The 20,784-nt window shown below is 67.4% G+C and overlaps 1 protein-coding gene across 3 annotated transcripts; it reads left to right on the forward strand.

The window, feature by feature from the left end:
- The first annotated feature begins 201 nt into the window (after positions 1–201).
- Positions 202–19,635, forward strand: PPFIA3 (PTPRF interacting protein alpha 3). Of its 3 annotated transcripts, none has more exons than XM_071801104.1 (30): positions 202–322; positions 3,473–3,788; positions 4,603–4,704; positions 5,299–5,463; positions 5,819–5,893; positions 5,985–6,059; positions 6,426–6,626; positions 7,830–7,976; positions 8,814–8,948; positions 9,472–9,555; positions 9,639–9,770; positions 9,952–10,014; positions 10,116–10,195; positions 10,641–10,776; positions 11,466–11,641; positions 12,329–12,539; positions 12,869–12,993; positions 13,467–13,618; positions 13,864–13,957; positions 14,331–14,412; positions 14,985–15,185; positions 15,457–15,519; positions 15,655–15,681; positions 16,140–16,315; positions 16,740–16,837; positions 17,736–17,911; positions 18,248–18,316; positions 18,586–18,748; positions 18,896–18,956; positions 19,331–19,635. In XM_071801104.1, the coding sequence occupies exons 2-29, from the start codon at positions 3,558–3,560 to the stop codon at positions 18,952–18,954; spliced, it is 3,498 nt and encodes a 1,165-aa protein (XP_071657205.1). In that variant the 5' UTR covers positions 202–322; positions 3,473–3,557; the 3' UTR covers positions 18,955–18,956; positions 19,331–19,635. The 3 variants fall into 3 exon arrangements, with proteins under 3 accessions (XP_071657205.1, XP_071657204.1, XP_071657206.1); XM_071801103.1 differs by having other exon boundaries at positions 3,529–3,788; XM_071801105.1 differs by having other exon boundaries at positions 3,557–3,788.
- The last annotated feature ends 1,149 nt before the right edge of the window (positions 19,636–20,784 follow it).

Genomic DNA, 20,784 nt, shown 5'->3' on the forward strand with positions numbered 1-20,784 from the left:
CTCCCCTCGCCCTCCCCCCTCCATCCCCGCGGGGGGGCGGGGCCAAGGCTCCGCCGGACCCCAAACCGCGCTCCCATTGGTCCGCGCCGCCGTCCATCAGCACCGCTCTTAAAGGGACCGCGCGGCGTTTTTTCCTAGCGGAGCCAGGCGGGGGGGTTCGGCGGCGGGGGTGGGGGGGCGGGCGGCGGCCGCGGGGCTCGGGGCGCGGCGGGGGCCTGGACGGGAGCGGGGGCGGCGGGCAGAGACCCCCCCCTCCCCGGCGCCCCCTCCCCACCGGCCGCCTCCCTGCACCGGAGCTGCCGCAGCGCCGCTTGCAGCCCAGGTAGGACCGGGCCCGAGCCCCCCCACCCCCGGACCCCTCCCCCACACCCACCATCACACCCCCGCCCTGGACCCCCCCACCCCACCCCCCCATTGCTCCCAGTCATCCCCATCGCATCCTGCAGTGCATCCCCAAATTGACCCCCCCGACCCCCATTGCACCCCCATCGCATCCTGCAGTGCACCCCCAAATTGACAGCCCCCCTCCTCAGACCCCTCTGCACCCCCAGTTGCACCCCCACATTGCCACCCCAAGGCCCCTGTGCACCCCCTCCATTTCTCCCAGTCATCCCTAATTGCACCCCCCCCATTGCACCCTCCAGTGCACCCCCAAACTGCCACCCCCCCCAGGCCTCTTTGCACCCCCGTTGCATCCCCACTGCATCCCACATTGTGTCCCCCCCCGCATCCCCCCCATCCCATCACCCATTGCACCCCCTCCCCCCCCCCACAACCCCCATTGCACCCCCCCACTGCACCCCCAGGCTCCAGACGACCCCCCCCATTACACCCCCACACTGCACCCCAACATCTCCCCTTTGCACCCTCATTGCACCCCTCATTGCACCTCTGCACTGCAGCCCCCCCATCGCACCCCCCCATTGCACCCCAAATTGACACCCCCAGGCCCCTCTGCACCCCCATCGCATCCTCCATTTCACCCCCACATTAACAACCCCCAGTCCCCATTGCACCCCCTCTTTGCACCCCTCTTTGCACTCCCCCTTTGCACCCCTCCGTATTCCCCCCCTCCCAGGGACCCAGGCGTCCGGGGACCCCCCTGGGATTTGGAAGGTGGGGGGGGGGGGGTTGGAGGGGGCCACACACCTCCCTGTGTCATGGGATGGGGTTGGGGGGGACCCAGGCATCCAGGGCCCCCCTGGGGTTTTGGGGGTGGGGGTGTCAATTTGTGCCCGGGGGTGGGGGTTGGGGGACTCCGGCATCCGGGCCCCACACTTGTGGGGTGCTGGGGGGTGTAAGGGGGCCGGGGCTTCCTGCTGGGCCCCCCCGTGCAGGCAGGAGGGTGCACGAGGTCCTGTCCGTCCCGTGCTGCAGGCAGAGCGCAGGACACAGGCAGAGGAGTGCAGGACGCAGGCAGAGCACAGGCAGAGTGCAGGCAGAGTGCAGGACACAGGCAGAGGAGTGCAGGACGCAGGCAGAGTGCAGGCAGAGTGCAGGCAGAGTGCAGGCAGAGTGCAGGACATAGGCAGAGGAGTGCAGGACGCAGGCAGAGTGCAGGCAGAGTGCAGGACGCAGGCAGAGTGCAGGACGCAGGCAGAGTGCAGGACGCAGGCAGAGCGCAGGACGCAGGCAGAGCACAGGCAGAGTGCAGGCAGAGTGCAGGCAGAGTGCAGGACACGGGCAGAGCACAGGCAGAGTGCAGGCAGAGTGCAGGCAGAGTGCAGGCAGAGTGCAGGCAGAGTGCAGGACACAGGCAGAGGAGTGCAGGACGCAGGCAGAGCACAGGCAGAGTGCAGGCAGAGTGCAGGCAGAGTGCAGGCAGAGTGCAGGACACAGGCAAAGTGCAGGCAGAGTGCAGGCAGAGTGCAGGACACAGGCAGAGCGCAGGACACGGGCAGAGTGCAGGATGCAGGCAGAGCACAGGCAGAGTGCAGGCATAGCACAGAGTGCAGGCAAAGCGCAGGCAGAGCACAGGACACAGGCAGAGTGCAGGCAGAGTGCAGGACGCAGGCAGAGTGCAGGACGCAGGCAGAGCGCAGGACGCAGGCAGAGCACAGGCAGAGTGCAGGCAGAGTGCAGGCAGAGTGCAGGACACGGGCAGAGCACAGGCAGAGTGCAGGCAGAGTGCAGGCAGAGTGCAGGCAGAGTGCAGGCAGAGTGCAGGACACAGGCAGAGGAGTGCAGGACGCAGGCAGAGCACAGGCAGAGTGCAGGCAGAGTGCAGGCAGAGTGCAGGCAGAGTGCAGGACACAGGCAAAGTGCAGGCAGAGTGCAGGCAGAGTGCAGGACACAGGCAGAGCGCAGGACACGGGCAGAGTGCAGGATGCAGGCAGAGCACAGGCAGAGTGCAGGCATAGCACAGAGTGCAGGCAAAGCGCAGGCAGAGCACAGGACACAGGCAGAGTGCAGGCAGAGTGCAGGACACAGGCAGAGTGCAGGCAGCACACGGGCAGAGTGCAGGCAGAGTGCAGGACACAGGCAGAGTGCAGGCAGAGCGCAGGACACGGGCAGAGTGCAGGCAGAGCACAGGCAGAGCGCAGGCAGAGCGCAGGACACAGACAGAGTGCAGGACACGGGCAGAGTGCAGGCAGAGTGCAGGCAGAGTGCAGGCAGGACATGGGCAGAGTGCAGGCAGGATGATGCACAAGGTGCTGCCCGTCCCGTGATGCAGGCAGGATGCAGGCAGGGTGCTCTGGGAGGTGCAGGCAGGGTGCAGGCAGGATGATGCACAAGGTCCTGTCCGTCCCATGGTACAGGCAGGGTGCAGGCAGGATGATGCACAAGGTCCTGTCCGTCCCATGGTACAGGCAGGGTGCAGGCAGGATGATGCACAAGGTCCTGTCTGTCCCATGGTACAGGCAGGGTGCAGGCAGGATGATGCACAAGGTCCTGTCCGTCCCGTGGTGCAGGCAGGATGCTCTGGGAGGTCCAGGTGGTGCAGGCAGGACGCAGCAGGACGCAGGCAGGACACAGCAGGATGCAGCAGGATGCAGGCGGATGCAGGCTGGGTCCTGTAGGAGGCGCTGATGTCCATGGCCCCTGCTCCAGGCAGGGCTGCAGCCCCGGGCAGGCCAGCGCGAGGCGCTGCTGTCCCGCTGTCCCGCTGTCCCACTGTCCCGCTGTCCCGCTGTCTCACTGTCCCGCTGTCCCACTGTCTCACTGTCCCGCTGTCCCACTGTCCCGCTGTCCCGCTGTCCCGCTGTCCCGCTGTCCCGCTGTCCCACTCTCCTGCTGTCCCACTGTCTCGCTGTCCCGCTGTCCTGCTGTCCTGCCGTCCGTCCCGCTGTTCGTCCCGCGTTGCAGGCAGGGTCCTGTAGGAGGTGCTGCTGTCCCGCTGTCCTGCTGTCCCGCTGTCCTGCCGTCCGTCCCACGTTGCAGGCAGGGTCCTGTAGGAGGTCCCGCTGTCCCGCTATCCTGCTGTCCCGCTATCCTGCTGTCCCACTGTCCCTCTGTCCGTCCCGCGCCGCAGGCAGGGTCCCGTGCGAGGAGCTGACGTCCTGTCCCTCTGTCCGTCCCGCGCCGCAGGCCGGGCCGCGGGCGCCCCCGGCGGCAGGATGATGTGCGAGGTGCTCCCCACCATCAGCGAGGATGCGCGGCGCGGGTCGGGCGCCCCCGAGGAGCCGGGGCTGGAGCAGCTGATGGTGCAGATGCTGCGCGAGCGCGAGCGGCTGCTGGAGACGCTGCGGGACACGCAGGAGGCGCTGGCCACGGCGCAGCTGCGCCTGCGCGACCTGGCGCACGAGAAGGACTCGCTGCAGCGCCAGCTGGCCAGCGCCCTGCCGCAGGTGGGCGGGCCCGGGGGTGGGGCCTGAAGGGGTGGAGGGGGAGAGGGGCTGGGGTGAGGGAAGGTGAGGGGGGCGTGGCTTAGTCGGGGCGTGGCCCGAGGGGGTGGCGGGGGGTTGGGGTGAGGGGTGTGCGGGGTTAAGGAGGCGGAGCGGGGAGAGGAAAGGAGGGGCGTGGCTTAGATTGGGTGGGGCTTAGTTTGGGTGGGGCCGAAGGGGGCGTGGCCCGAGGGGGTGGCGGGGTTAAGGTGAAGGAGTAAGGAGGCGTTAAGGTGATGAGGGCGTGGCTTGGTTAGGGCGTGGCCTAATGGTCGGGGCTTGAGGGGGTGGGGCTTGAGAGGGCGGGGTTGGAGAAGGGATGGGGAGGTCGTGGGGTGGGCGGGGTTAAGGAGATGGGTGTGGGAAAGGTGAGGGGGCGTGGCTTAGTTGGGTGGGGCATAAGAGGTCAGGGCATGATGGATGGGGCCTGACGGGAGGGACTTGAGGGTGTGGGGCTTGAGGAAGGAGGGGTGGGTGGATGTGGTTAAGGGGATGGGAGCGTTAAGGAGTGGGGTGTGGCTTGGCTGGGGGCGGGGCCTAAGGGGTGGGGCAGGTGTGGGTGGGTCCCTGCTGTCCCCTGATGTCCCCGCTGTCCCTGATGTCCCCGCTGTCCCTCACTGTCCCCGCTGTCCCTCACTGTCCCTGATGTCCCCGCTGTCCCTGATGTCCCCGCTGTCCCTCACTGTCCCCGCTGTCCCTTGGTGTCCCCTGATGTCCCCTGATGTCCCCGCTGTCCCCCGCTGTCCCCTGGTGTCCCCGATGTCCCCGGTGTCCCCAGGAGCTGGCGGCGCTGACCAAGGAGCTGAACCTGTGCCGGGAGCAGCTGCTGGAGCGCGAGGAGGAGATCGCGGAGCTGAAGGCCGAGCGCAACAACACGCGGGTGAGGACAGCGGGACGCTGGCACTGTCACTGTCACCTGGCACTGTCACCAGCACTGGCACCTGGCACTGGTACTGTCACCTGGCACTGTCACCAGCACTGTCACCTGGCACTGTCACCTGGCACTGTCACCTGGCACTGTCACCAGCACTGCCACCTGGCACTGTCACCTGGCACTGTCACCAGCACTGGCACCTGGCACTGGCACTGTCACCTGGCACTGTCACCAGCACTGTCACCTGGCACTGGCACTGTCACCTGGCGCTGCCACCAGCACTGGCGCTGGCACTATGACCCCGTGTCCCCAGCTGCTGCTGGAGCACCTGGAGTGCCTGGTGTCCCCATGATGTCCCCACATCCCCATGATAATGTCCCCATGTCCCCATGATGTCCCCATGTCCACAGCTGCTGCTGAAGCACCTGGAGTACCTGGTGTCCCCACATCCCCATGATGTCCCCATGTCCCCATGGTGTCCCCATGTCCCCATCTCTGCAGCTGCTGCTGGAGCACCTGGAGTGCCTGGTGTCCCCATGTCCCCACATCCCCATGATGTCCCCATGTCCCCATGGTGTCCCCATGTCCTCGTGTCCACAGCTGCTGCTGGAGCACCTGGAGTGCCTGGTGTCGCGCCACGAGCGGTCCCTGCGGATGACGGTCGTCAAGCGCCAGGCGCAGTCCCCGGCCGGCGTCTCCTCCGAGGTCGAGGTGCTCAAGGCCCTCAAGTCCCTGTTCGAGCACCACAAGGCCCTGGATGAGAAGGTGGGACCTGGTGGCACCTCCTGGTCCCCGAGGGTGGCTTCTGGTGGCACCAGGCGTGCCTCAGGGCTCTCAGGTGGCTTCTGCGGGGATCCGGTGGCAATCAGGGATTCGGGGGCACCTCTAGCACCTGGTGTCCCCTGGGGGTGTCTCAAGGGTCTCGTGTGGCTTCGGGGCTGACCTGTGGGACACAGGGGGAGGGCTGGGGACACCAGGAGGCGTTGGGGTGACCCAAGGGGCTCTGGGGACAATCCAGGAGATCCCCAGGCTCTGGGGAACCTGGTGGCCCCCCAAGGGCTCCTTGGCCAGTGTGGGGGGTCCCAGGGGCACCCGCGGGTCACCCCGGTGTCCCCAGCAGGTGCGGGAGCGGCTGCGGGTGGCCCTGGAGCGAGTGGCCGTCCTGGAGGAGGAGCTGGAGGTGTCCAACCAGGAGGTGGGTGACACGGGGCGCGGTGACACCGCGGGGGGTGTCCCGTGCGTGGGTGTCCCGCGGTGACGCCGTCCGTCTGTCCGTCTGCCCGCAGTCGCTGTCCCTGCGGGAGCAGCTTTCCCGACGCCGCTCCGGCCTGGAGGACGCGCCCAGTGACGGGGACACCCCGGTACCAGGGGTCGGGGGTCACGGGGGGTCAGAGGTCAAGGTCATGGGTTGGTTGTCAAGGGCAGAGGTTGGATGGCAGGGGCCAAGGGTCAGGGATCACAAGGATGTCCGGGGTCACATTCCCCCATCCGAGCAGCCCCTGAGATCCACGGGACCGGTGGCCGGGGTCGGGCTCAGAGGCCAAGGTCAAGCTCAGAGGTCGAGGTCACGGGTTGGTTGTCAAGGGCAGAGGTTGGATGTCAGGGGTCAAGGGTCAGGGTCACATCCTCCTATCCAAGTAGCCCCTGAGATCCACGGGACCGGTGGCCGGGGTCGGGCTCAGGGGTCAAGGTCGGGCTCAGGGTCAAGGTCGGGCCGCGTCCCGCAGGGCACCCCCGAGGGCCGGCGGCGCGAGGCGGAGCTGGAGGCGTCGCTGTGGCGGCAGCGGGCGGTGGCCGCGCAGCAGCGGGAGCGGGCGAACGCCATGAGCCGCCAGCTGGGCCGCCTGCAGGACGAGGCGGCCGCCGCGCAGCGCGAGCTGCAGCGCGCACAGGAGAGCGGCGCCAAGCTGCAGCGCGACCTGCGCGAGGTACCGCCCGGGACGGGGGGCCCGGAATGGGGGGACACGGCGCCAGGGGGGCCCCGAAAACGGGGCACAAAACCCCGAATGGAGGGACTGCGGGGACTGAGCCCTGAGTGGGGGAACAGCCCCAAACTGGGAGGGGGACACTCCCAGAGTGGCGGGGGTATCCTTATAACTCGGGGGTCACAGAGTGAGGGGGGCACCCCAAAAATGGGGCACAAAGCTCCAAATGGAGGGACCGGGCCTGGCCTGCAGGGACAGCCCCAAATTGGGAGGGAACAGCCCCGAACTGGGAGGGGGATACCCCCAGACTGACGGGGGTACCCCTGTAATTCAGGGTCACAGAGCGAGGGGGGCACCCCAAAAATGGGGCACAAAGCCCGAAATGGAGGAACCTGGCCTGCGGGGACAGCCCCGAACTGGGAGGGAACAACCCCAAACTGGGAGGGGACAGCCCCAAACTGGGAGGGGGACGCCCCCAGACTCACGGGGGTACCCCTGTAATTCAGGTTCACAGAGTGAGGGGGCACCCCAAGAACAGGGGCACACACACACACAGGGCGAGGGGGGTGCCCCCAGACTGATGGGGGTACCCTTATAACTCGGGGGTCACAGAGTGAGGGGGGCACCCCAAAAATGGGGCACAAAGCCCAGAATGGAGGGACCGGGCCTGGCCTGGGGGGACTAAGGCCAGTCTGGAGGAACAGCCCCAAACTGGGGCCCATCCCTGTCCCATGATGTCCTTGCCCCCCTCCCCATGATGTCCTTGCCCCCCTCCCCATGATGTCCCTGTCCGAATCCCTGATGGCCTTGTCCTCATCCCCACCCCATCCCACACCATCTCTGTCCCCTCCCCACTGTCCCCATCCCCTCCCCACTGTCCCCAACCCCTCCTCGCTGTTCCCATCCCCTCCCCATTGTCCCCATTCCCTCCCCATTGTCCCCATTCCCTCCTCCCTGTCCCCATCCCCTCCCTGCTGTCCCTGTCCCCTCCCCATCCCCCCCATCCTTTCCCCCCTCTCCCTGTCCCCTCCCCACTGTCCCCATCCCCTCCCTGTTGTCCCCTGTTCCCCCCATCCCCTCCCCATCGTCCCCATCCCCTTCCCGCTGTCCCTGTCCCCTCCCCGCTGTCCCCATCCCCTCCCTGTTGTTTCCATCCCCTCCCCGCCGTCCCCGCCGTCCCCGCCGTCCCCGCCGTCCCCGGCGCAGGCGCTGGCACAGCGCGAGGACATGGAGGAGCGCATCACCACGCTGGAGCGGCGCTACCTGAGCGCGCAGCGCGAGGCCACGTCCCTGCACGACGCCAACGACCGCCTGGAGAACGAGCTGGCCAGCAAGGACTCGCTGTACCGACAGGTGGCGGCCGCGGGGCCTCCCGGGGACACCAACGGGGACACCAACGGGGACCCCGCGGGGACACCCCTGGGAACTCAACACCGACCCCCCCAATGTGGGACACCCCAACGGGGCCCCCCCGGGAGCCCAACAGGGACACCCCAATGTGGGACACCCCAACGGGGACACTCCTGGGAGCCCAACGGGGACACCCCAATGGGGACACCCCTGGGAGCCCAACAGGGACATCCCAATGGGGAGACCCCAACCTGGGAGCCCAACAGGGGTCCCTGAACATGGGACCCTCAGCCCGGACCCTCCACCCTGTCCCACGGTGACGTCTCTGTCCCAAAGAGCCCCATGGGGTGACATCCCCGTGGTGGTGGCCATGATGGGGCCGTCACCGAGGAGCTGTGGTGGATGATGTCCCTCACCCCATGGCCGTGTCCCTCACCCCACGGCCATGTGCCTCACCCCATGGCCATGTCCCTCACCCCACGGCCGTGTCCCTCACCCCACGGCCATGTCCCTCACCCCACGGCCATGTCCCTCACCCCATGGCCGTGTCCCTCGCCCCACGGCCGTGTCCTTCACCCCACGGCTGTGTCCCTCACCCCACGGCTGTGTCCCTCACCCCATGGCCGTGTCCCTCAGCCCACAGCCATGTCCCTCACCCCATGGCCATGTCCCCTGCCCCACGGCCGTGTCCCCCGCCCCATGGCCGTGTCCCTCACCCCATGGCCATGTCTCCTGCCCCACGGCCGTGTCCCCCACCCCATGGCTGTGTCCCCCACCTCATGGTTGTGTCCCTCACCCCATGGCCATGCCCCCGCCCCACGGCGCTGTCCCTGTCCCCAGAGCGAGGAGAAGGGCCGGCAGCTGCAGGAGTGGCTGGAGGACGCCAAGGCCAAGCTCCAGCAGACCCTCCAAAAGGCTGAGACCCTCCCCGAGATCGAGGCCCAGCTGGCACAGAGGGTGGCAGCGCTCACCAAGGTGGGGGGGACAGCCTGGGGGGTCCTGGGGGGTTCTGGGCGGTTCTTGGGGGGTTTTGGGGAGCTCTGGGGGTGGTTCTGGTGGGTCCTCAGGAGGTTCTGGGAGGTCCTTGTGGGTTCTTGGGGGTCTTGGGGGGTCCTGGTTGGTTCTTGAGGGGTTCTGGGGGGGCCTGGGGGCTTCTTGGGGTCCTGGGGTGCTTGGGGGTGCAGATCTGGGAGATCCAGGGGAGATGTCCAGCCTCATGGGTCCCTATGTCCCCCCCATCCCCATGTCCTGTATCCGCATGTCCCCATGTTCCCTTATCCCCATGATGTCCCCATGTCCCCCCATGTCCCCCCCGTCCCCCTGTCCTCATGTCCCCCCGTTCCACTCTGTCCCTCCCTGTCCCCCCATGTCCCCCCCTGTCCACCTGTCCCCCCGTCCACCTGTCCCCATGTCCCTGGATGTCCCTCATGTCCCCCTGTCCTCCCCTGTCCCCCCCATGTCCCCCCATGTCCCCCCGTCCCCATGTCCCCCTCCCCAGGCCGAGGAGCGTCACGGGAACTTCGAGGAGCGGCTCCGGCAGCTCGAGGCGCAACTGCAGGAGAAGAACCAGGAGCTGCAGCGGGTGAGACTTTGGGGCAACCCCCCCTGGATCTTGGGTACCCCCCAATTTTGGGGACCCCCCCTGAATCTGGGGGTCCCCCCCAGGCCCGGCAGCGGGAGAAGATGAACGACGAGCACAACAAACGGCTCTCGGAGACCGTGGATCGGCTGCTGTGCGAGTCCAACGAGCGGCTGCAGCTGCACCTCAAGGAGAGGATGGGGGCCCTGGAGGAGAAGGTGGGGGGTCTGGGAGGTCTGGGGGGGTCACAGAGCGGTCTGGGGGGGTTGTGGTGGGTTTGGGGGGGTTTGGAGGGTCCTGGAGAAGGTGGGGGGCTCTGGGAGGGCCTTGGGGGTCTGGGGGGACATCTGTGAATTATTCTGGGGGTTCCCCCGCTTTGTGTCCCCCCCCAAACCCCAGAACTCGTTAAGTGAAGAAATCGCCAACATGAAGAAGCTGCAGGATGAGCTGCTGCTCAACAAGGTCTGGGGGGCCGGGGGGGGCTGGGCGGGTCGGGGGGACCCTGGGGGTCGGGGGGGGTCCCAGCATTGACCTCCCCTCCCCAAAATGGCCTCGGCCCCCAGGAGCAGCTGCTGGCGGAGATGGAGCGGATGCAGCTGGAGCTCGATCAGCTGCGGGGGCGGCCCAGCTCCGCCTACTCCAGGTACCCCGAGCCCCCCAAAACCCCCCCAGGACCCCCCCAATTACCCCCCAACCCCCCCTATTCCCCCCCAAATCCACCCAAAACCTCCCCTAATCCCCCCCCCAGGACCCCTCAAAAACTCCCCCCCAAGGTCCTCCCAAAACTCCCCCCCAAACCTCCCCTGGATCCCCCCCAAAAAAACCAAACCCCTTCCTGGGAGCCCCCAACCTTCCCCAACCCCCCCCGATTCCCCTTAATTATCCCCGGACCCCCCAGACCCCCCCAATTACCACAGGACCCTCCCAATTATCCCCTAATTACCCAAAGTCCCCCCCAGACCCCCCTCAATTACCCCAGACCCACCCAATTACCCAAGACCCCCTCCCCAATGACCCCCAGCCTCCCCTAACGTGTGTCTGGGGGTCTGGGGGGGGTCGCACCCCCACGTGCCCCCCCGGTCCCCCAGGTCCCTTCCGGGCAGCGCCCTGGAGCTGCGGTACCCCCAGAGTCCCGGGGGGGGGCCCCCCCTGGACCCCTACGGTGCCCCCCCTCCCCGCAGGGCCCGCAAGGCCCGATGGGCCCCCCCAAAAGAGGAGGCCAAGGTGGGGGGCGGAGGGGGGGTTGGGGGGGGTCAGGGCAGGGGTTGGGGGGCTGGGGGGGGTTGGGGGATTTGGGGGTGATTTTGGGGGAGCTGGGGGCTGGGGGGATCTGGGGGGGGTTATAGGGGGTGGGGAATTTGGGGGGGGGGCTCGTGGATATGGGGGGGCTGGGGGGCCTGGCGGGGCTGGGGGGAGTTGGGAGCATCTGGAGGGGACTTGGGGGGTCAGGGAGGGGCTGGTGGGGGTTTGGGGATTTTGGGGGGGTCAGTGAGGGGATTGGGGGGCTCTTAATCTGCTCCTTCCTCATCTTCTTCCTCTTCCTCTTCCTCCCCATCTCCATCCTCGTCATCTTCTTCCTCATCATCATCATCTTCATCCTCCTCATCGCCATCCTCTTCCTCATCTTCATGCCCATCTCCATCTTCATCTTTGTCTTCGTCTTCATCTTCATCATCTTCTTCATTTTCATGCTCATCTTCATCTTTGTCTTCATCTTCATCTTCATCCCCTTCTTCTCCACCTTCTTGTCCATCTTCATCCTCATCATCCTCATCTTCATCTTCTTCCTCATCCTCTTCCTCATCTTCACACCCATCTTCATCTTCACCCCCATCTTCTTCCTCTTCCTCACCTTCATCTCATCCTCATCTTCATCATCCTCATCCTCATCCTCATCCTCCCCCTCCCCCCAGGGTGGGGACTGGGCGGGGCCGCCCCTCCCCCCCGAGGGCTCTGACGAGGAGCGGGGGGAGGGGCCGGGGGGGGGCGGGGGGGCGGGGGAGCCGCTGTCCCCCCCCGGCCAGACGGACGTGCAGACGCTGGCCGTGCTGCTGCAGGAGCAGCTGGAGGCCATCAACAAGGAGATCAAGTGCGTACCCCGAAACCAGGGCCCCCCGGGACCCCAAAACACCTCCAGGGACCCCCCCCGGGACCTCCCCAGGGACCTCAAACCCGGGAACCCCAGGGACAACAAAACACCCCCGGGGACCCCACACCTGGGACCCCACCTTCACCCCACACCTGGGACCCCCCAGGGACCCCAAACCACCCCTGGGGACCCCACACCCGGGACCTCCCCAGGGACCCCAAACCCAGGAACCCCAGGGACCCCAAACCACACCTGGGGACCCCACATCCGGGACCTCCCCAGGGACCCCACACCTGGGACCCCCCAGGGACCCCAAACCACCCCTGGGGACCCCACACCCGGGACCTCCCCAGGGACCCCAAAACACCCCCAGGGACCCCAAACCCTCTTAGGACACACGGACACTGGTGGTGCAGCTGGAGGCATCAACAAGGAGATCAACTGGGGGGGCCCAAATCTCAGGGGCCCCCAGACCTGGGACCCATGTTTTGGGGCCCCCCCCCGGCCCCCATTTTGCCCCCCAGGCTCATCCAGGAGAAGAAGGAGTGACCTGGGGAGGGGTCTGAGGGACATTTGGGGTGGGATGCCATGAACTGGGGGGTGGTCCCATGGATATGGGGGGTTCTATGGGTTCTGGGTGGGGTCCCAGGTTTCGGGGCCCCCGTGACCCCACTTTTGCCCCCCCAGGCTGATCCAGGAGGAGAAGGAGTGCACGGAGCTGCGGGCGGAGGAGCTGGAGAGCCGGGTTGGGGGGGGGTCTATGGAGGGGACCCCGCCGGGGCGGTACCGGGGGGGCGGGGGGGGCAGCCCCTCCCTGCCCCCCTCCCTGGCCAGCCCCTCCCCCCCCAGCAGCGGCCGCTCAACCCCCCGCCCGGCCCCGCCCAGCCCCGCCCGCGAGGTGAGACCACCCCCCAAATACAGGGGGACCCCCAAAAAACAGAGGGACCCCCAAATACAGGGGGACCCTCCAAATGATGGGAACCTCTCCAAATGGTTGGGGACCCCCCCCAAATGATGGGGACCCCCTAAAATGGATGGAGCACCCTCCAATGATTGGGGACCCACCAAATGGGGGGGGGGGAACACCCCAAATGATTGGAACCCCCCCTAAATTATGAAGAATCCCCGAAATGATTGTGAATCCAAAATGGGGGGGGGGGGGGCGACCAGAATACCTGAGTGTTTCTGGGACCCCCAAAATTACTGTGTTTGTCCCCCCCCCGCCAGAACCACGTGCCCAAGGAGGAGCTACGGGGAGGGGAGGGGCCTGGGGACCCCCCAGGACCCCCCCGAGCACCCCGAATGGAGCGGGGGGCCCCTCCCGTGGAGGAGGCAAGAGACCCCCGGGCGGGGTGAGTCTGGGGGGGCTGGGGGAATATTGGGGTCCCTGGGGGGTCCTTGGGGTGTGGGGGGGTCCTGGGAGTTCTCTGAGGGCGTTATTGGGGTCCCTGGGGGGTCTCTGGGGGGTATTGGGGTGCAGGGGGGTCCTGGGGGTTCTCGGGGGGGTTATTGGGGTCCCTGGGGGGGGTCTCTGGGGGGTATTGGGGTGCGGGGGGGTCCTGGGGGTTCTCTGGGGTGCTTATTGGTGTCCCTGGGGAGTTCTTGGGGTGCGGGGGGTCCTGGGGGTTCTCTGGGGGGGTTATTGGGGTCCCTGGGGGTTCTCGGGGGGGCATTGGGGTCCCTGGGGGATCTCTGGGTGGAACTGGGATGTGGGGGGGTCCCGGGATGCCTATGGGGGAGGTTTCTGGGTGGGGGGCATTTGGAGCCTGGGGAGGGTCATGGGGAATCCCCAAGGGGTGACCCCCAAATACTCCCCCCCCCCCAGGCTGGTCCCCGAGGGCCCCGGGGCCCCCCCCGACCCCCTGCACAAACCGCCCCCCCCCAAGAAGAAAAGCATCAAATCGTCCATCGGGCGCCTGTTCGGCAAAAGGGAGAAGGGGCGGCCGGGGCCCCCCCCGCGGGACGGGCCCCCCCTGGGTGAGACCCCCCCTAAAAGGGACCCAGGCGTCCGGGTAACCCCCCTTCCCCATGGACCCCTCCCTGACAAGGGAACCCAGGCGTCTGGGTGTCCCCATCCCCAAAAGGGACCCGGATGTCTGGGTGCCCCTCCCACTGCTCCCCCTTTAAAGGGGACCCAGGCGTCCGGGTGCCCCCACCCCGGGTTGTGTGCGAGGGGGGAGGGTCTCTTTTTTTAGGGGGGGTCTCACTGTGTGTCCCCCCAGCCGGGACGCCCTCAGAGGAGCTGCCCCCCCCCGAGGCGCTGGGCCTGGCCAAACTGCCGGGGGGGGTGGACAAGGACCGGCGGAGCAAGAAAAAGTGAGGGGGGGGTCCTCCAAATTGGGGATGGGGGGTCGGGAGGTTGGGGGGCTGGGGGGACCCAGGGGGGTTGGGGGTGCTGGGATATTCTGGGGGGGGGGTCTGGGAGAGTACGGGGGGGTCTGGGGGGTTGGAGGGGATGGGGGCAGGGCGCTTGGGGGGATATGGAGGAGCATTGAGGCGCTGGGGGGGCCTGGAGAGGGCAGGGGGAGTTGGGGGGTTCTGGATGCAGGGGGGGGATTAGGGGGGTTCAAGGGGCTTTGGGGGTCTCGGGGTGGGGTTTGGTGGGGTTTGGGGGTGCCCGGGGGGGTCTGGGGTGCCCATGGGGTTTGGGGGTGCCCATGGGGGTGTCTCACCGCCCGTTGCCCCCCAGGCACGAGCTGCTGGAGGAGGCGTGTCGCCAGGGGCTGCCCTTCGCCGCCTGGGATGGGCCCACCGTGGTGTCCTGGCTGGAGGTGGGGGGACCCAGGCGTCTGGGGGGGCCCCAGGAGTTCAGGGGACCCAGGAGTTCAGGGGGATTCACTATGGGGGGGACCCAGGAGTTTGGGTGCCCCTCCCCCTTAGTAGGGGAGTCCTGGGCAGGGACCGAGGCATCCGGGCAGGGACCCAGGCGTCCGGGTGGGGACCCAGGCATCCGGGTGCCCCCAGCTGTGGGTGGGGGGGTCCTGGGGAGGGGACCCAGGTGTCCGGGTGCCCCCAGCTGTGGGTGGGTGGGAACGCTGGGGTGGGGACACCCATAGTGGGGGGGTCCTGGGGAGGGGACCCAGGAGTCCGGGTGGGGACCCAGGCGTCCGGGTGCCCCCAGCTGTGGGTGGGGGGGTCCTGGGGAGGGGACCCAGGTGTCTGGGTGCCCCCAGCTGTGGGTGGGTGGGAACGCTGGGGTGGGGACACCCATAGTGGGGGGATCCTGGGGAGGGGACCCAGGCGTCCGGGTGCCCCCAGCTGTGGGTGGGTGAGAATGCTGGGGTGGGAACACCCATAGTGGGGGGGTCCTGGGGAGGGGACCCAGGAGTCCGGGTGCCCCCAGCTGTGGGTGGGGATGCCGGCGTGGTACGTGGCCGCCTGCCGTGCCAACGTGAAGAGCGGCGCCATCATGGCCAACCTGTCGGACACCGAGATCCAGCGCGAGATCGGGATCAGCAACCCCCTGCACCGGCTGAAGCTGCGCTTGGCCATCCAGGAGATGGTGTCGCTCACCAGCCCCTCAGCCCCGGCCTCCTCGCGCACGGTCGGTGCACGGAGGCTTGCACGAGGGGCTTGTGCCAGGGGTTTGCACGAGGGGTTTGTGCCGAGGGTTGCACGAGGGGCTTGCACGAGGGGTTTCATACAGGGTGTTTCCACCAGAGGGTTTGTGCACAAGGGGGGGGGGGGTTGCACGAGGGGCTCACACGAGGCGATTTGCACGAGGGGGTTTTGGGGGGGGGGGGGTGTCTCGCCCACGGGGCCTCGTGTGGCCCCCCCCCCCAGTGACCACCCCCCCCCTCGCCCCTTCCCCCCAGTCCACGGGCAACGTGTGGATGACGCACGAGGAGGTGGAGACACTGGCGGCACAAACCAAACCCGTGAGAGACGGGGGGAGGGGGACGGGAGGGGTGGGGGAGGTGGGAGAAATTGGGGGGGGGAAATGGGGGCGGGGGAATGGGGGGGGATGGGGGCCCCCCCCTGACGCCTCTCCCCTCCCCCTCCCCTGCTGTCAGGAGACCAAGGAGATCAGCTGGGAGCAGGTAGGGGGCGGGGCTTGAAGGGGCGGGGCTTGAGTGGGGTGTGGCTTGAAGGGGCAGGGTTTGACAGGGTGGGGCTCCCACAAATGGGCGGGGCTTGCGCCAAGGGTGGGGCTTGCAGGGGGTGGGATAGTGTGAGGGGCGGGGCTTGCAATAGGGGCGGGGTTTGAAATAGGGGCGGGGTTTGAAGTAGGGACGGGATTTGAATGAGGGTCCCAGCAGAGGAAAATGGGGGTTCACAGGCAGATCCTGGAAGGAAAAAGGGGGGACAGAAGGGTCCTGGCACCTATAATAGGGGGCTCACAGATAGGTCCTGGCAGGGATAAAGGGGGAGGCTAAAGGGGGGTCCTGGCAGGTATAATGGGGGGGGGGGGGGAGTCGCATCCAGGTCTTGGCAGCTCCAAGGTCCCATTGGGAGGTACTGGTGGGGGCTTCTGGTCTCTGCCCGTGTCTCCCCCCAGATCCTGGCGTACGGGGACATGAACCACGAGTGGGTGGGGAACGAGTGGCTGCCCAGCCTGGGGCTGCCCCAGTACCGCAGCTTCTTCATGGAGTCGCTGGTGGACGCGCGGATGCTCGATCACCTGAGCAAGAAGGAGCTGCGGGGGCAGCTCAAGATGGTCGATTCCTTCCACCGGTGCGTGGGGGCGGGGAAACACCCCCGAAATTATCACACCCCCCCCCAAAAATTAACCCTCCACCAAGAAATCCCTGCCAAAAAACCCAGAAAATATCCTCCCCCCAAAAAGAAAAATATCCCCCACCCCAAAGGATTTTGGAGGGTCCCCAGCCCCTCCCCCTCCCAGATTTGGAGGGGATGGAGGAGAGATGGGAGGGGAGGGCAGGGAATGGGGACTCCCAGGGTGACCCCTGACCCCTCCAACGTGGCCCCCCCCCCCCACCAAGGTAACCCCCCCCACCCCGGGGCCCACGGGCGGGGCAAGACCCGGGGGCGGGACCAATTCCTTTGGGGGCGGGGCCGGGGGCGGGGGGCGGGGCCTCTGGGCAGCGCTGTGTCCGTAGGGCGGCCCCGGTGACCTCCGACGCCGTGCCCCCCGCAGGGTCAGCCTCCATTACGGAATCATGTGCCTGAAGCGCCTGAACTACGACCGGAAGGAGCTGGAGCGGCGGCGGGAGGAGAGTCAGGCCCAGAGCACCGGTATGGGGGGACCCTGGGGATTTGGGGGTAAAAGGAGCAAGGGGGCGTAGCCGCAGCCAAAGGGGCATGGCCAGGGCTTAGGGGAGGGGCCGTTTCCATGGGGAGGGCTTGTGGGGCGGGGTCAGGGCCAGGGGGGGTGGGGTGAGGGTCAGGGGGCGGGGTGAGGGTCTGGGGGGCGGGGTGAGGTCTGGGGGACGGGGTGAGGGCTGGGGGGTGGGGTGAGGGCCGGGGGGGCGGGGTCAGGGCCAGTGGGCGGGGTGAGGGCCGGGGGGGTGGGATCAGGGCCCGAGGACTGAGTGAGGGCCGGGGGGGCACTGTCAGGGTTGGGGGGGCGGGGTGAGGACCGGGGGGCGGGGTGAGGGCCGGGGGGGGCGAGGTGAGGGCCAGGAGGGTGGGGTCAGGGCCGGGGGGCGGGGTGAGGGCCGAGGGGTGGGGTCAGGGCCAGGGGGGCGGGATCAGGGCGGGGGGGCGGGTTGAGGGCCGGGGGGCGGGGTGAGGGCCGGGGGGCGGGGTGAGGGCCGAGGGGCGGGGTGAGGGCCGAGGAGTGGGGTGAGGGTCAGAGGGGCGGGGTGAGGGTCAGAGGGGCGGGGTGAGGGCCGGGGGGCGGGGTGAGGGCTGGGGGGGCAGCATGAGGGTTGGGGGGCAGGGTGAGGGCCGAGGGGCGGGGTCAGGGCGGGTGGGCAGGGTCCGGGCCAGGGGGCAGGGTGAGGGTGGGGGGTGGGGGTGAAGGCTGGGGGGCGGGGTGAGGGCTGGGGGGCGGGGTGAGGGCTGGGGGGTGGGGTCAGGGCCAGGGGGCAGGCTGAGGGTCGGGGGGCGGGGTCAGGGCCCGGAGGGCGGGATGAGAGCCTGGGGGCGTGTCCAGGGGCGGGGTCGCGGGGCTGTGACGTCATTCCCGCAGATGTGGTGGTGTGGTCCAACGAGCGCGTGACGTCGTGGGTGACGTCGGTGGGGCTGCGGGAGTTCGCGCGGAACCTGGGGGAGTCGGGGGTGCACGGGGCGCTGCTGGCGCTGGACGAGACCTTCGACTGGGCCGACCTGGCGCTGCTGCTGCAGATCCCCACCCAGAACACACAGGTACGGGCGGGGGGCTGCAGAGGATGGGGGCCTGGGGGATGATGGGGGGGCTGGGGGGACTGGGGGACTGGGGAGGATGGGGGGGCTGGAGGGGACTGGGGGAGGATGAGGGCACTGGGGGAGGATTAAGGGGACTGGGGGGTTTGGGGAGGACTGGGGGGACTGGGAGTGGGTTGGGTGGGACTGGTGCTTCAGATCCCCACCCAGAACACACAGGTACTGGAGGAACTGGGAGGGGACGTGGAGGAACTGGGAGGGGACGTGGAGGAACTGGGAGGGGACGTGGGGGCACTGGGAAGGCACTGTCCCCTCCATGTCCCCCCGTGTCCCTCCCAGGCCCGGCAGCTGCTGGAGAAGGAGTTTTCCACCCTCATCAGTGTTGGCACCGATCGACGCCTTGACGAGGTGGGGAACGCCCCCACCCATGGGACCCCTTCCCAACCCATGGGACCCCCCTCCCAAAAACCCCTGAAACCGCTGTGATCCCCCATGGAACCCTGAGACCCCCCTGGGACACCCCAAGCATAGCACCCCCACCCATGGCCAATCAGCCACTCCCCACCCGGCCAATCTCCCCCCTATCCCCATCTCAGGGGTCAGGGGGGGAATTGGGGGGGTCATGGTGGGGTCAGAATGCCTCCCATGGACCCCCCCACCTATGGGTGCCCCCCCAGGAGGGCTCGAAGCCGTTCAGCCGCTCCCCGTCCTGGCGGAAGCTGTTCCGGGAGAAGGAGCTGCGGGGCGGGGGACCGGACGCCGCTGAGATGCTGCCCCCCAACTTCCGGGGGGGGCCCCTGGGGACCCCGGCCCTGCCCCTCAGGAAACTGCAGCCCGAGGGTGAGGGGGAGCAGGGGGGGGCGTGTGGGGATGGGGGGGACATGGGGGGATGGGGTTGATATGGGGGTCAGGGGTTGACGTGGGGGGACATGGGGTGGGGGGTCTCTTGGCTGGGGGGGGTCCTGACCATGGTTGTTTCCACCCCAGGTAACTCAGTGTCCCCCCAGAGGGGGGAGGGGGTGTCTGTGAGGACCTACTCCTGTTAATGGTGAGGGGGGGGGCACCGGAAATGGGGGGAGGGGGCTGAAAATGAAGCGGGGGGGCAGAAATGTGGGGGGCTGAAAAGGTGGGACAAAAATGGGGGGGGTCTTGGAAAATTAGGGGCGGGCTGGGAAAATGGGGAGGACCGTAAGTTGGGGGGTGTGCTGGAAGTGAATTGGGCGGGGACAAAAATTTGGGAGGGGGCAAAAAAATGGGGGGGGGGGGGGGGGGGGGCGGAAATGGGGGGAGGTCCTGAATGTGACTGGAGGGGACACCCTGAAAAATAGGGGGGATGGGGCTGGGAAATGGGGGGGGGGGGGTAAAGGAGGGTCACAATTTAAGAGATTCCCCCCTTTAATTTTCACCCCCCACCCCAACCAGGTGCCCAGAAATGACGGATGAAGCTTGAGGGGGGGCAAAAAAAAATTGCCCCTCCCACCACCCCCCCGCCCCATGTGAGGGGGGAGAGAGGGGGGAGGGGTGGCCCCTCCCCCAGTGCCGAGCCCCAGGGGGCTCTGGTTCTGCTGCTAAAAGTGGGGGCTTGGGGGGGGTTTGGGGGTGTCCCCTACCCTCCCTCCATTGCCTTGGCCCCTCCCCCCCTTTTTAATTCCCTCCTCTTGCGGGGAGGGAAATTTTTTGCATGGAAAGAAAATTAAAAAATGGGGAAAAAGAAATAATAAAAATAATGTGGAGTTTGTGGTGCCCCCCCCAATTAACCATATGACCGCCCAAAACTGACCTCCCAGCCCTCCCCAATTAACCCCATGATCCCCCCCAATTACCTCCCCCGCCCCCCCCATTACTACCACAAACATTTGAGGCCTTTTATTTCCAGACAAACTCTGGGGCGGGGAGGGAAGCAGCAAAAAGGGGGAGTTGGGGGGGGTACCCCAATTTGAGGGAGTCACTTACTGCAGTAAAGCCCCCGAGAGCTCGTCCACAACGCTGCCTCCGAAATGAGGGGAGGCTGGGGGTCCTGGAGGGTTATGGGGATTTGGGGAGGGCATGGGGGCTATTTGGGGGTCTTGGGGGGTTATGGGCGTGTTCGCGGGGGCCAGGAGGGAGTTTGGCGGGGCAGGGAGCTCATGGGGGTAGTGAGGGGGTTGAGGGTTTCGGAGGGGCCTCGAGGGGGTTGGGGACTCTGGATTGGGGGTTGGGGACTCTGGATTGGGGGTTGGGGACTCTGGATTGGGGGTCCTCAGCGTTGGCCTGGAGCCCCTGCACCTTGATGAGCCCTGTCAGGCCCTGTCAGACCTTGTATAACTCTGTCAAGCTCTGTCAGGCCTTATCAGGCCCTGTCAAGCTCTGTAGGGCCTTCTTGGGCCCTATTGGGCTCTGTGGGGCTTTATCAGGCCTTGACAGGCCCTTTCAGGCTCTGTTGGGCCCTCTTGGACGCTGTTGTACTCTGTTGGGCTCTGTCGGGCCTTGTCAGGCTCTTTAGAGTTCTGTCAGGGCTTGTCGAGGGTAGGCTTAGGGTACAGTTAGCCTTGGGTTTATAGTTATGGTTTAACTTAGGTTAGGGTTAGGGTTAGGGGTTAGGGTTAGGGGCCCAAGAGTTCAAGAGGGGCCCAAGAGTTCAAGAGGGGCCCAAGAGTTCAAGAGGGGCCCAAGAGTTCAGGGGGGGACCCACCCAGGAGTTCAGGGGGGGACCCACCCAGGAGTTCAGGGGGGGACCCACCCAGGAGTTCAGGGGGGGACCCACCCAGGAGTTCAGGGCGGGACCCACCCAGGAGTTCAGGAGGGGACCCAAGAGTTCAGGGGGGACCTGAGAGCTTAGAAGGGGACCCAAGAGTTCACGGCGGGACCCAGGAGTGCCCCAAAGGATCCAGAGTTCA

This window comes from Patagioenas fasciata, chromosome 35 (genome assembly GCF_037038585.1).
Source record: "Patagioenas fasciata isolate bPatFas1 chromosome 35, bPatFas1.hap1, whole genome shotgun sequence".
Classification (NCBI taxonomy): Eukaryota; Metazoa; Chordata; class Aves; order Columbiformes; family Columbidae; genus Patagioenas; species Patagioenas fasciata.

Bases quoted from the DNA above. Each gene is read 5' to 3' on its own strand.
- PPFIA3 (XM_071801104.1), top strand. From the start codon at position 3,558: ATGATGTGCGAGGTGCTCCCCACCATCAGCGAGGATGCGCGGCGCGGG. The intron at 10,777-11,465 runs GTGGGGGGCGGA...CCCTCCCCCCAG, and splicing joins CCCCAAAAGAGGAGGCCAAG to GGTGGGGACTGGGCGGGGCC. The intron at 17,912-18,247 runs GTACGGGCGGGG...TGTCCCTCCCAG, and splicing joins TCCCCACCCAGAACACACAG to GCCCGGCAGCTGCTGGAGAA.